Source organism: Anomalospiza imberbis, chromosome 20 (assembly GCF_031753505.1).
Source record: "Anomalospiza imberbis isolate Cuckoo-Finch-1a 21T00152 chromosome 20, ASM3175350v1, whole genome shotgun sequence".
NCBI classification, from domain to species: Eukaryota; Metazoa; Chordata; class Aves; order Passeriformes; family Viduidae; genus Anomalospiza; species Anomalospiza imberbis.
Genome location: NC_089700.1, coordinates 3231520 through 3246970, shown reverse-complemented (window position 1 = coordinate 3246970; position 15451 = coordinate 3231520). Strand labels below are relative to the sequence as shown.

Genomic DNA, 15451 nt, shown 5'->3' with positions numbered 1-15451 from the left:
TGGGCAATTACAACACAGACCCCAACTACACCCCCCAGGGCCCTGGATAACGCCAACAGATCCTGGGGACACAGGTTGTGAGTGATGGAAGATGCATCTGCCAATGCAAACACCACGCTGGATGCCTGTTTCCAGGTCAGGGGATCTTTCTTCCCCCACCCTGCTAAGCCTCTCCATGTCAGGGACAAGGACATCCACAGCAGCCCCCACAGATGGAGGGACACATGTCCCCGCCTGCAGCTCCTGCCACCTCACCATGCACCGACAGGATGGTCATCTACAGGAAGGAGTCAAAGGAAAGGGGGCTGAGAGCAACCCGTGAGGATGGACCTGGGGATTCTGGTGGGTGCCAAATGGGACTTGACCTAGCCATGGGCACTGGCAGCACAGAAAGACAAGTGTCTCCAGGGCTCACCCTCAGCACTGTGGGCAGCAGGAGAGGGAGGGGATGTTCCCCCTCTGCTATCAGACACCCTGGAGCTGCCTCCAGCTCTGGGGACCCAGCACAGGACAATGGTGTTGAACTGAGGAGGGTGGAGTCAGGTTGGACATGGGGAAGAAATGTCGGTCCATGGGGGTGGGATGGCCAGAGCAGCTGTGGCTGCCCCATCCCTGGAAGTGTCCAAGGCCAGGCTGGACAGGGCTTGACCAACCTGGTCTAGTGTAAGGTGTCCCTGCCCACGGCAGGGGGTGGAACTGGATGAGAAGGACCAGTCAGCCCCTGCAGCCCTGACAGAAAAACACACCTTCAACACAACTTCCTCACAAGCCTATCCAGCCTTTTTTGCCATCATTATGGCAGGATCTAAATTTGCCAGAATTCTGAGCCCCTTTTTGAAGCCTGTGAGCAGAGTATTCCCACTGTTAATTTTAGATGCAGGCTTGTACAGAAACCAGGAAGGCCAGGGACTGGCAGCAGAGGAAGAGCAGCAGGGGAGCAGGGTACCTGCCAAGATGCTCTTCTCCTTGTCACCTCTTGCTTGTCCCTTCCACCTCCAAAACAGGCCTGCCTCATTGCACAAAGGATGCCACAATCCTGCCTAGTCCTGCCCGTGCTGCCCACCGGACCCTGCCATATCCAGAAATCCTGCAGGAAGGGGACCCACCACCCAAGGGAGGGGTTTGTGCCAAAGCCACGCACAGCCTTGCCAGAGGCACTCATGGTTGAGCGTAGACCACTCCTGGGAGCACAGAGGCTGATGGACAGGCAGAGAGATGTTATTTAGGGCAGGCACTGGACAGGGGGAGTGGCACAAAGCCCAGCCAGAAGCCCCATGAAGAGGAAATTACACAGATGGAGCCTGCTGGTCAGGAGGGCACATGTCACTTGTCACTCCGGGCTGGAGAAGGGCACCATCTGTCCAACCCACGTCACTGGAAACACCCTCGGTGCCATCCTGCCCCTCACCCCCCGTGTCAGGCAGATCATCCCACCCCACCACCCTGAGCCCTGGGCCAGTAAGCAGCAGCCACATCCACTAATGGGTGACTTGGACTGGAGCCAGAGGGGATGCCACTGGGAGAACAGCTCACGGCATGCAGGGCACTGATGGATCAGCTTCTCCCAGCATCTCCCTCCACGCTGGCCCTCACTGCTCTACCCCAAGACTGAGGTGTCCCCCCATGATAATTTCTAGCACAAAAGTAGGAACGAGGCCAAAACTTTCAAAAAATAAACATTAAAAAAAAAAAATAAACATCTTTCAAAAGGAAACATAACAGTGTTTTGGCTTCAACTGTGAGCATCCCAGGCTTCCAAAGTCAGGTGGAAAGCTCCTGTCTCAGTCAAAACTACCTGCAGGGGCTGCTCAGCACAAGCAGCAAACAACTCCCCAGCCTGGGAACTCACAATGTCAGGCACACCATCCTCCCAGTGCCCCTCCACTTCTGCCTCAGGCCCTGTCAGGCAGCACCAAGGACCCAGGGCTTCCAGGCTTTTTCCCCACACAGAGCAGGTGAGAATAATCCTTCTTTTGCAAGGTTTTTATTTCTCCAGTCCACCAGAGGCCAAGCAGTGGCACCATGTGGGCACTGTCCCCGCAGCTGGGATGGCTCTGGGAGCGCTGCCTCTTCAGTGCCACTGAGCAGCAGGAGCTACATGGGGAGGGCAGGGCAGTCAGAGCTCCTCAGCAGCTTTAGGGGCCTCACAGGCTTCAAAGTGCCCTCCACAAGGGCCAAAATCCCAAGTGGAGGCAGAGGCAAACTGTGATACCACCCCTGACCCAAAGGAGTAGCAGATGGGAAGATATCCAGAGCCCCGGAGCATCCCGGCTCTATGGGTTTTGTAACCAGCACATGCCAATAAATTCATTCCAACCCACCCCATTCCCTCTCCAAGCACTTTCTGAAAGAGGCAAAGGAGCACAGAACACCTGAAAAGACTTGTTGCTTGCTCTCCTCCAAGCAGCAAAGCTGGCAGGGTGGGCTGTGCGGGGCATAACCAGGTCCCTGTCACCTCAGCAGTGGCCACATGCAGCCCCAAGCTCCTGTCCTCTCCTGTCAGGGCTGCAGATGGATTTGACCACGTCCAGATGCATCCAGGGAGCTGGTGCAGGAAGCAGAGGAACAACGGGGCTCAGCCCCTGCTGGGCACACCTGAACCCACACACATCCCTCTAACAAGCCCTGCTGGCACATTTTCCTGGGAAACACCTGTGTCCAAACAGGCAGTGAGCCCTTGCCTGCCTCCAGCACCCCACGGGGCTGTGGGCCCAGGCCATGCTGCCTCCCACCCTGCCAGAGACAAGGCAAGCCTCACAAAAGCACAAGGGAAAGAAAAAGCCACACCAGCTGCCATCCTCCTTTTAGGGACCACTCAGTTAAGCAAAGAAAGGCCTCATCTCTGAGATGAGGAGGCTGCTCCACGGCTTCACTCCCAGGCTGCATCTGTTTGTTTTTATTTACCAACACCTCCGTGCTGCTCTGCCCAGCTGAAGAGATTCCAGCCATCTGGGCTTGACTTGCTTTGTAAAATTATGTTCTTTTTGCACCAAGACCAGAACGTGGCGGGATGCACGGGCTGCTCCTGGCGCTGCCTCTGAGCAGCTGTGGGTCACTCTGGGATCGTATCCCCTCATAGAGTGGCACACGAGGGTCCAACACCCAACAGCAGCCACCTCGCTCCCCATGTCCAAACCCCCAAGGCCAGGGCACTGCTGCTGACACCGAGAGCTCCCAGGATGTCGGAACCCAGAATGTCCCTTGGACATTCTTGGATGTTCCGGGCCCAGGTCAGAAGCATTTGAGACCCTGGAATGCAGCCACAGACCCCTGTGGCTTTGAACCTGATCCATGGAACAATTTACCAACCTTGCAGGAAGAACAAGAAATCACAAAAGTTTAGATATTATAGTAGAAGTAGTCACAAAGTGAGAGGAAGAGTTTTTGGGTGCTGTACAGGGGGGTTTTAGGCCTTGTACAGAGGGGTCTGAGTTTTGTACATGGGGGTCAGAAGTTCTAAGATGGAGGGACTTGGGTGTGCCCTGTCCTCTTTCCTTCTTCTTCCCAACCTCCGTGTTCTTGGTGATGTTGGCACTCACAGATTGGTTCAGAGTAGAAAGTCACTGTTCAATATAGGTGATGGGCATTGGGGTAAAACCATAAACATTTAACACGTAATGTGTGATATAAAAGAGGGCACCAGCCCCCTGGGAGGGGGAGTGTGCCCTTGCCTGACTGCTGAATGGACCACAGCAGCTCAGGGAGAAATCTTTTATATAACACACAATAAACTACCTTGAGAACGAACAACAGAAGACTACTGAGTCTTTCTTTGGAGACACGGGTTGGAGGAGAGACTTTTCCACCATCCCGGGCTCACCCCAACCGGGGATGGGTTCCGAGACCAGGGCAGCTCATTCCAGCATGCAGTGAAGGAAGGACAAGGTCACAACAACGCAGCAGCGAGCAGCACTGACATCTCAGCTATCTCACAGAGCCCAGAGGACACGCAGGAGAACGTACAGATGCCCAGATCTCTGGAAACATCTCAGCCTGGTTCTGCAGTGCTTGGCAGCACAAAGGCAGCTCAGTACAGCCTCACCTGGACAAGGTGCAGGGTACCCAGGGATCTCCCACCCACCAAACGAGTCCCTCACCCTGGGGCTGCCCTTCATGCCTTGTGAAGGCTGACCTAGAACAGAGGCTAGACAGAGCCAAAGAATAAAGCAGGGATTTATTAAGAGGCCTCAATGGATCCACCTTGGGCAGCACAACCCAAAATGGTCACAAAATGCACGACCATTCACAAGGTCTCTCACTTTTCTAAGTTTTGGTCCATTTGCATATTGGCGTTAATTGTGCAATTATAGCTCCAGGTCATGAAGTCCCATCCTTATTGTTTTTCTCTCTTCAGTCCACGAGATCTGGATCATCTGTCCTTGATCCCCATCTAGAGCAGGAATTGTTTTGTCTCCCTACTCTGTGCAGAGAGCTCACCATCCCCTGATATGAAACCCAGATCCACACACTAAAGCAGCACAGAATGTGAAAAATAGAAAAGCTAAAACCTGAGGCATCACCCTGACCTCCCCACACTTCAGGGTTTGCTTTAGGCATCTGCAGCAGCCAAAAAAAGCCCTTCAAGCAGGGCTGAAGTCCTGTTCCTGAAGGTTCCCAGGGAGGTGGTGCCAAGGCTGAGGATAAGGACAGCCAGAGGGTGTGCTCCCAGGAGACAGCCCTGAAGAGCTGAACCACCCAAAACCATGCTTTAAACTACCTATGGTCCTAGCCTCGGGCCTTTCTGCAGACCATACAGTGCACCATGATAAACTGGCCATTCCATGGCACACAGGCCCCAAAGCCAGCTGTGTCCTATTCCAGCATTAAATCCAGCTGACAGCCTGTCACCAGTGGTGTTCTCCAGGGATCAGTGTTGAGGCCACTCCTGTCTAACAGCTTTATCAATGATGTGGACAAGGGGATCCAGGGCAACCTCAGCAGAAGACACCAAGCTGGGTGAGATGTTGACCTGCTGGAGGGCAGGAGGGATCTGCAGAGGGATCTGGACAGGCTGAATCAATGGGCCAAGGCCAATTCTGTGCCATTCAATGAGGCCAAGTGCAGGGTCCTGCACTAGGGTAGCAACAACACCATGGAATGCTCCAGCATGGGGGTAGAGTCACTGAAAAGCTGGGAAAGGCCTTGGGGTGCTGGCCAGCAGTAGCTGAACATAAGCCCAAGTGGGCAAGAAGCCAGTGGCACTTGGCTTGTATCAGAAATAAAGTCTCCAGCAGGACCAGGACAGGGATTGTGCCCCTGTGACAGACACTGTGAGGCACCACAAATCTTGGGGTCAGTTCTGGGCCTCTCACAACAAGAAGGTCACTGAGATGCTGGAGTGTGTCCAGGGAAAGGAATGGAGCTGGGGAAGCATCTGGAGCACCAGGAGCAGCTGAGGGAGCTGGAGGGGCTCAGCCTGGAGAAAAGGAGGCTCAGGTGGACCTCACTGTCTACAACACCCTGACAGGAGGGTGGAACCAGGTGAGGGTCAGGCTCTGCTCCCAGAGAACAAGGGACAGGACAAGAGGAAATGGCCAAGGCAAGTTTAATTGGATACTGGGGAAAATTTCTCCATGGAAAGGGCTCTCCAGCCCAGTTGCCAAGGCACAGGCTGTGCAGGGCAGTGGTGGAGTCACCATCCCTGAATGGATTTAACAGATGTGTAGTTGTGGCACTTGGGGTTGGTGCTGGCCTTGGCAGTGCTGGGGAAAACAGTTGGATCTTAGAGGGGTTTTCTAACCTAAGCAATTCTATAATTCTAATATTCACCAAAACCAGCCCATACCTTCCCATTAACAACTCTTTTTTTATGAACAAAAGTCCAAGGCACACATGACTTCAGCATTGAGCAACATCCGCATAAGTGAGGTGGTGTTTCCAATTTCCAACACTAGCAGTGCAAGGGAGAACATGATTTCCAAGAGTTTTGTCCTTAGGTGTTTGCTTGCACTCCTGCAAAATAATTCCCAGCCTTTGGCACAAAGTCCAAGCCTTCTATCAGAACCTTGATCACTCTTAAGCTCAGTTTTAAAAGCAATCAGGTAAAATTCTCCTTAACCTTGAAGAACAAGTGTCAGAGGTGACAGAGTTGGTACCAGTCCTGGAGAGGGCAATGAGCTGAACACACTGACCTCCTCCTGTAGCTCTGAAACATGGACAGCACTATCACCTACTGGAAAAGCACTCATACTTTACAGCCAGTATTTATAAATTTACAGTCATGGCTGAAGAATGATTTGGCTAAAAACAGACTTAATCTGAAATTAATTTCTTAACATCCTCTAAGTGGCATCATCATGGTTACAGCTCCTGTGCAGACCAGAGTTTCCCATGGGCAGCAGAAGGACCTGCAGCCACAGCACTCATCTCTTCTGTCCACTCCATTCACCAGGGTCAGCCCTCAGAGAGGTGTCTGCTGGGATCATCACCCTGCTTTGGTGTCTGCCGACGTCACCAAGCCCTGGTGATGCCCACTAGTGACACTGCAGCCTGTCCTAGGAAACTGCCAGAGAAAAAAGAAGGAAAGCCTCAGGCAGAGAAGGTGACACAGGCAGCACCACAAGTCCCATGGCTGTGGGATCAACACAGTCTGCAAAATGGTTATCCTTCAAATCCCACTACCCCACCTACAAACAAGCACTCCTGGAATATTGATTTGGAATGGACCTTCAAGGATGCTCCAGTCCAACCTCCTGCCATGGGAGGCACCTTCCACCAAACCAGGTCGCTCAGATGGTCATGAAAGCTCAATGACATTTCTCTGGTGCTGTTGTCTAGTCCCTGTAAAAGAACCTCAGCACCATCCAGGTGAGACACTGATCCTCGCAAAAGGCAAAGGTCCTCTGGAAAACCAAAACAACAGTCATTTCATGCACAAACCCAAGTCTGACAGAACCTGATGGAACACCAGCAATGGCAGAGAAAAAGGCAGAGCTCCTACTGGAAAACCTGCAGCACACATCTGCAGAAGTACAGCAGCATGGAAGTGGCAACACTCTCCTGAAAACTCACTAGACAGTGAGCAGAAAACTTCATTTTTTAGTTATTTCCTATGAAAAGAAACCTGGGCTGCAAGTATTCACCAGAATCTGGAAAACTGCACTGTTAACAGAAAGTTCAGTCCCACCCTGCAGCAAATTTTTGATGCTGCACAGCCAGGTCTGTGCCCTGTGTTGACATGTATCCTGAGGTGCCTGTGGATGCCTGAGGAGGAGGAGGCAGCAGGGAGGAGGAACCTTCTCCTGCAGAAAGAACATGCTGGCCTAGGAGCAAATGAACACAATTTGGGAAGGAGATTTGGAATTCTACAACGAGTCAGGAGCTGCTCTAGTGGAAGATGTCCCAACCCATGGCAGTGGGGTTGGATGATATGGTTCTTTGAAGGTTCCTTGGCAACTGAGGGGAAACTTTTCTTGAGCCTGAGCTCTCCAAGGCTGCTGGAGCAGAAGGACTTCCTGTTCTCCTCTGGATGTCCCCAAGCTGAGCTTTTGGCCAGCAGATGTCCTGGGCTCCACTCACTACTTCCATCAAAAGGTGATGGAGGAAGAGACCCTCCTGCGAGGGACAGCAGCGGCATCACTACAGAAAATACTCAGAGCATCTCTGAAAAAGGTTGAAAGATGTTTCAGAACATCTCTCATGCAGGACTAAAGCACCCTGAAGTCTGTCTGCTGTGTCAATCCCACCCCTGGAAGTGTTCAAGGTCAGACTGGAAGAAGGCTCAGAGCAATCTGGTCTAGTCGAAGGTGTTCCTGCCCATGGCAGGGGTGTTGGAACCACATGGTCTTTGAAGGTCCTTTTCAGCCAAACCACTCTGTGAGCCCATGACACACCACATGCCACAGCCTGTGTCCCCTGTTCACAGCCACAAGTCTGCTCCCTGATTTAGGGGGCAAAAGCAATGCCCACATTCCCAACACCAGCCCTGGTTCTGGCCACTGCAGGCAGGGGCACAGGCAGAGGTGCAGAGGTGCAAGCAGCCTGTGACACGTCACCCCTGCCCTCTCCCCTTCTTTCAGTTCAGCAAAACTTTCTACTCCTTGTGCTTCCGCAGTTGCCTCGTTTCCTATTTTTCCTAAGCAAAGAGCCTCTTTGGCTTTGTGCCTGGTCTGGTCCTGACACAGCACTGCTCCATCTCCATTTCCCGTGCTGTCCTCTGCTCGCCCTCCCCTCCCCACACATCTCCTCCAGGATCATCCTGCGGACACTGTGGTGCAAGGACACTCCCCTGAGGCAGGTGTGCTCAGGTCACCTGCAGCCAGAACAATACCACACACTGTCTTCATGGCCTTCCACCTGGGCTCACTCTCCTCCTTTTTGCTAATATACATAATTTTCTGGAAGAAGCAATTTATCACAGTACTTAGCTTAATGAGCCTTACTGTACATGTTCTGCCTGTAGTGATAATTTTGCATATTTCCTGAGAAATCTTGTTAATGGGGAGATACATGGCAAAACAAACATTTGTACAGCTTCCGAGCAGCTCACACACAAAGACACTTCCATTAAAACAACGGGGATGAGACTGAATCCTCTTGGCTCCATCCTCTCAGACATCCAATGCACAGCTGACCTATCTGGCTGCACTTACTATCACTCTAATCACTCTCTGGTGCCCACAGATTGACACCAGGTCTCAGTGGGTCAAGAGTATTCCTGTATTTAAGCTGACTTCATGGTGGGACCACCAGACCCCCATGCACCAGACTTGAAGCTCCCCAACACATATCAAGGGACTCTGAGGTCCTTCTGTCTCTCCAACCCTGTCCCTCACCCCACCAGGCCCCTCCCAGGCTGGGGACATGACACACCATCCAGAGCAGACCTAGAGTCTGGGCTTTCCCTGCAGCCATGTTTAAAGCACAGAAGAAGGTTTTCCCAGTTTTTGGCTTGCCCTACCATGGTGTGCACCCACTGCTGTGAACAGCATCCCTGTGGCACAGGGACACCCAGGACCCCACAACTGCTGGGGAACACAAGAACATCTCACACAGGAGCAAAGGAACACAAGAACATCTCACACAGGAACACAGGAACACAAGAACATCTCACACAGGAACACAGAAACACAAGAACATCTCACACAGGAAGACGAGAACATCTCACACAGGAGCATGTAGGAACACAAGAATATCTCACACAGGAACACGAGAACATCTCACACAGGAGCACAAGAACACCTCACACAGGAGCACAAGAACATCTCACACAGGAGCATGTAGGAACACAAGAACATTTCACACAGGAACACGAGAACATCTCACACAGGAGCCCAGGAACACAAGAATATCCCACACAGGAACACAAGAACATCTCACACAGGAGCCCAGGAACACAAGAATATCCCACACAGGAAGACAAGAACATCTCACACAGGAGCACAGGAGCACAAGAACATCTCACACAGGAGCATGTAGGAACATGAGAACATCTCACACAGGAGCATGTAGGAACACAAGAACATCTCACACAGGAGCCCAGGAACACAAGAATATCCCACACAGGAACACAAGAACATCTCACACAGAAGCCCGGGAACACAAGAACATCTCACACATGAGCATGTAGGGCTCATCTACATCACTCCTGTCACCTTCCTCCTTGCCCAGCTGCCCAGCCCAGCAGACCCCAGCAGTGAAGATTCATCAGCATCTCACTCCTCCCACTCCAGGACCCCAGGGGAGCAGGCAAAGCAGCTTCCCTGCGGCAGTGCTTGTGGGATCAGGAATGCTCTAAGGGCAGCCATGATGTTTGACCTGCCACGGCAGCTCTGCTCCTCCCCACCCCCAAAAAACCAGCATTTCAGTAATGCGAAAACCCGTCAAGCTGAGGCAGAGCAGGCGGAGCTGCGGACACAGCCACCGGCTGTCACCCGCCACGTGACAGCCCCACTCCCGACTGGGAGGGACATAGGACAGCTGAATTATTTATGTGTGACCCTTTTGGCTGAACAGAAGAGCTCGAAAGCACTTATGGGTACGAAGAGGGTTAAAAAAAGAAAGGAAGATGGCCTCTAAACAAGTGAATATATTCATCTCCAAGGTCTGTAGGGACTTCTGCAGCCGGGGGGTTCTGGAAAAGATGGAGACACACAAGACCTGACCTCTGCAAACAGCAACTGTGGTCGACTTCACATTTGTGCCCCCAAGGAGTGAAAGCCTCAGTAGGAACAGTATGGGATTAAGAGGAAGGGATGGAGTGAGGTCGGGCTGTGAGTCCTGGGGCACTGCTGCAGATTTCACTGCCACAGGAGGGAACAGGGTGCATCCACAGAGATGAACCTGGAGCCCACCTCGCGTCCTCTCTCCTTTTATTTTTAACTCCCACCTCCCACAACTCCCACTGGCAGGAGGCAGCACTGGGAGCAGGGACTTGGATGTCAGGAGTGGGGATTCAGCCAGCTGGGGAGGGCAGTGGCATGGCACAAACACACAGACATCACTGGAGAAATGCACACAAAACCAGCTGTGGAGATGAACAGTGGGCACATGAGGAAAGTGCACCCCAAAAAATGGGCCCTCCCCATGGCTGGGGGGTAGGAGCTGCATGGTTCCTTCCAACCTAAACCACTCTGTGATCCTGTAATGCTGGCACATCTCCCTCACTTCCTCTCACTCTCCAAACACCATTCATAATTATTTTACCATTTGGACCTGTGTCACATCCTGGAAATCCCAATGTCTCACTCAAGCTGAGCTGTCAGCTCTATGGCACCATGGAGCACCACAGGACTCTCACAATCCTGCATGTACACACAGTCTCACCAGGGCTGCTTCTGGGGGTGATGGGGAACAGGACCAGCTCCAGACCCACTCCAGAGGGACAGGAAACACCACTGATAGCCACAGCTGCGACACCTGCACAGAAGCAGCTGTAAACAAAGCTCTGCTCAGCCTCATCCAAGGCATCCTGCATGGCCCATTCTCAGCAGCTCTCCTCCACAACAAGAGGACATGTTTTATCTGGAAGTTAAATTTCTTATCCCTGGTCCAGAGCAGACCTGGGGGCACTACTCCCACAAGGGCACTGAATAAGCTCCAGCAGGTCTGATCCAAACCAGAGCCGAGGTTCAGAAAAGAGTTGGGATTAGCATTTTGAAATTCAAGTACCATTTAAAAAATCCCATTAAGACGTGGAGCTCCTGCTCTGTAGAGCAGTGACTGCCCTGCATCCCCTCCTCTGCTCCAACAATGCCAGCTCTTTTTTTATTAATCCTTCTTTTTTATCATCCCTGGCAGAATTTAAACACTGCATTAACATGGGAAGAACCAACCCAGGCTATTAACGAGGCAGCAGAGAGGATACAAGTTCAAACGCTCCTGACTCCGTGTCCACTGCAGCATCTTGCTCCTCCCTGGTGTCTGCCACCACCAAGGGTGTAAATCCATGCTGCCTCACTCACTGCAGTCCTGCCAGGGGGCACCCACTCATATTCAGGGCAAGTGGATGCTCAAAAGCATTCCTCCATCCCCAGGAGTCCCCAGGAAGAATGCTGCACCCTCAGCATGAGGCTGATGAATAAGGAGCAGCAGCAGGAGTGAGGCGAAAACACATTTTATTTTTCTTAAGGCATATTTAAAGGAACAGAGAAATTTTTAAATACTCCGTGGCATCACTTCTCAGCCAGCAACGGCTGCCAAAAGGACATTCATGAGGCTTCTTTTTACTATTATTATTAAAAAGCCTGCTTTCCAATCCCATTTCACAGCCTGTGCTGGTGGTGGAGACAGAGCCCCATGTTTGGGTGTTTTCCAGGCAGAGTGGGGAGGCAGCTCTTGGGGGAGCCTCTTCCTGCCCCAGAATCCACAGCCACCCCTGGGCACACACAGCCAGCCCTGGGCAGTCAGAGCTGCCCAATGACCCCAACAGCTGCCCACCACCCCGACAGCCACCCCCCCAGCCCCTCGCTGGCATCACCCCAGCTCCATCCTCCTGGTGCTCTTCAGACCAAACCAAACTCCCAGCCAAGTGATCCTGGTGGGAGCTCTGATGCCCGACCAAACTGGACACCACAATGGTCCCCACTGCCCCTCGCTCTGTGGCAGAGTCCTCCCCACGGGACAGATCCCCTGCAATCCCAGGCGGCTCTGCAGCGCCAACCGTGAAGTAATTAAAAAAGAAAAATCCAAGAAAAATCCACCAAAAAAAAGAAGGAAAAATAAAAAAAAAAAGCACTAGAGGGAGGACCAGGGGCTGGTACAGGGTGGGGGCTGGAGCCGCACTCCGGGATTTCGGGCTCTGCCCTGCGGCCACTGCTGCTGTCCCCAGGGCTCGGCCCCACGCGTGCCAGCAGCACCACCGCGGCCCCGAGGGTGCCACAGGGGGCCAGGGCATGGGCAGCGGGGGCCACCGGAGGCTCCCTCCACCGATGCTCCATGCGCGCAGCCGCCGCCGCCGCCTCCCACCGCCCGCGCTGCGGGACCGCGGGGGGCTCGGGGCCTCCGCGGGACACAGCACCGGCTACGGCCGCACACAAAGCCCGAGCCCCCCCGGAAAACCCGGGTCACGGCACTGGGGTCACCGCGGCGCAGCGGCCGCAGGCACCCCCCGGCCCCGCCGCAGCGGCTGCGCCGGAGGATGAACACGCAAAACGGGAGCGGGGCGGGCGCGGCACGGTCCCGGGCGAGCACGGCACGGCCCCGCCGCCCGCGGGCAGCCCCCGCCCGCAGCGGCACAAATGCACGTCTGTATCCGGTGATGCTGCTCCGCCGCCGCGGCCCCCCGGCACCGCGCAGATCGCCGCTCGCACCGCCCGGCGCCGCGGAGAACCGGAGCGGTCCGCGGTGTGCGGACGGCGCAGCCCGGGGAACCCCTCCTCTAACCCCGACATCCCGGCCATGTCCGGGGGGCTCATCCCCTGCTCCCAGCCCCCGCCCAGCCCCCTCGCCGCCGCCGTTCAGGGCAGGGCGGCCCCTGCCTAAGGAGGGGGGCCGAGACGGCTTCGGGCGGTCCCCGATGGGGGCGGAGGGCTGCCCGCATGCCCCGTATCCCCCGCACCCCCGGCTGCGCCCCGCACTCACGGCGCGCAGCTCCCCGGTCCGGTCCTTCATCCTTGCCCCGCAGCCGCTGGGAACGGCCAGAGCGCGGGGAGGGGCGGGCGCGGAGCATGCGTGGAGCGGTGCGGAGAGGGGCGGGGGGACACCGGGGGGACCCTACCATGGCGGGGGGGACTGGCAGGGGGACACTCACATCTCGGAGTCAGACTGCGGGGAGGCGGCACGTGGGGTCTCGCATCGCGGGGACGCGACCGGAGGAGGGGATGGCACAGCTGGGAAGGTCACAGCTACGAGGGGATGTCACCGCGGGGGGAATCGCGCCCGGGGGAAAATGTCACAGCTGCGGGTCACACCCAGGGGACCCCACAGATGGGGGCGTCTCATCTACGGGAAGGGGTCTCACTGGGAGGGGTCCACGCGAGAAGGTCACAGCTGCGGGTCACACCCAAGGGACGTCACACTTGGGGCCGTCACACTTAGGGAGGCCACAGGAGGAAATCACATCTGGGAATAACATCGGGAGGGATCACACCTGGGGAGGTCATACCTGTGGGACATCACATCACAGTGCTCCTAAGGGTGTGGAGGGATGCACAGCAGGGCACCCCCAAGAGCCACCCCTGGGTGTCCCTGGGGCCGTGGCGGTGGTGCTGGGGCTCCAGCAGACAGCGACGTGTGGGGGCACCAACAAGACGGGCTCTGAACCCCATCCTGGGGACAAGCAGGGCATACTGGGGGATCCACTCTGAGGACCCCAAAACCAGGCCCGCAGAGAGCAGAGAAGTGCCAGCAGGGCTCAGACAGATGCTGCCAGTTTGCCACTTTTGGGGAAACTGGCAGTGTTGGGGAGACAACCCCTCTCCCTCCCCGCTGCCAGGGCTAAAAAGGAGCGGGATCTCCCATAGCCGAGGCCTGCAGGTTCCTGCAGGTTCCTGCAGGTTCCTGCAGGTGCTGGGGCCGTTGGATCCAGCCGCGAGGTCACGGGTCGCAGCTCCCGCAGTCCGACAGTGTCCAGCATCCCTGGGGCGCTCACTGCTGGGGTACTGGGGTACCCTGGTGCAAAGGCTGGGGGTGCACCCCGCGGGTGTTAGGGCCAAACCCAACCCAGCTCACCCTGCGTCCAGCCCCACTCACGCCTCACTGACCCGCACACGCCACACACCACCCCGCACAGCACCCCACTCACCCCTCACTGCGCCCTGTCCCACATACCACGCACGGCCCCCCTCGCCCCGCACAGCTCCACTCTACCCCACTCACCCCGCACTGTACCGCACAGCCCCGTTTGCCCCGCACTGCGCCGGTTACCGCGCTCTCCCCGCACAGCCCCGGTTACCCCGCAGAGCCCCGTTTTCCCCGCACAGCCCTGGTTGCCCCCACTGCCCCGGTTGCCCCGCAGTACCCCGTTACCCCGCAGTACCCCGTTTTCCCCGCACAGCCCCGGTACCCCGCACAGCCCCGTTTTCCCCGCACAGCCCCGGTTACCCCGCACAGCCCCGTTTTCCCCGCACAGCCCCGTTTTCCCCGCACAGCCCCGGTTGCCCCGCACAGCCCCGGTTACCCCGCACTGCCCCGTTTTCCCCGCACTGCCCCGTTTTCCCCGCACAGCCCCGTTTTCCCCGCACAGCCCCGATTACCCCGCACTGTCCCGTTTTCCCCGCACAGCCCCGTTTTCCCCGCACAGCCCCGGTTACTCCGCACAGCCCCGGTACCCCGCACAGCCCTGTTTTCCCCGCACAGCCCCGGTTACCCCGCACTGCCCCGTTTTTCCCGCACTGCCCCCGTTTTCCCCGCACAGCCCCGGTTGCCCCGCACAGCCCCGTTTTCCCCGCACAGTCCCGTTTTCCCCGCACAGCCCCGGTTGCCCCGCACAGCCCCGTTTTCCCCGCACAGCCCCGGTTGCCCCGCACAGCCCCGTTTTCCCCGCACAGCCCCGATTACCCCGCACAGCCCCGGTACCCCCGCTCCCCCCGCACTGCCCGTCCCTCCCCCCAAAGGTGAACCCGGCCGGGGCTCCGAGCGCGGCTCTGGGGCGCGGCGCCCCCTGGCGGCTCCAGCCAGAACCTGCGGGGTCGGTCTCCTCGTAGCCCTTCATCCCCCGGTACCCCCGCACCCCCGGTACCGGGCGGGCTTCGGGCTCCCTTCCCGCTCCTCCGGGAGAGCTCATCCCCCTGGGACAGCACCGCCGGATTACACCAGGGCCACCCCAATATTCCCATATTATCCCATGCGTGTTCTCCCCCTAATTACCCATATCCATCCCTTTACCACCTCTGCTTCCTATCAGAGTCAAGGCTTCCAGCAGAGGAAGGGACCATCTCCCTCCCAGAGATTTGAAACTCCTGCTCCCAGCACATACATGTATTAGCTTGAAAACCAGCTCCTTGTATGCCAGGAAGTGGAACAGGAACAGGTTTTTTGGCCACCACCATCCAGGTGCCTTTAAAGAGCTCTG

At 56.0% G+C, this 15451-nt stretch overlaps 1 protein-coding gene across 1 annotated transcript in view; it reads right to left on the bottom strand.

Annotated features, from left to right (window-relative positions):
* Positions 1-13107, bottom strand: part of STX1A (syntaxin 1A) — a 75042-nt gene extending 61935 nt beyond the window's left edge. Inside the window, exon 1 of the mRNA XM_068210151.1 lies at positions 13021-13107. Within this exon, the coding sequence (XP_068066252.1) occupies positions 13021-13050 (30 nt within the window). The 5' untranslated portion in view covers positions 13051-13107. The remainder of the gene's footprint in view (positions 1-13020) is intronic.
* Positions 13108-15451: the final 2344 nt, after the last annotated feature.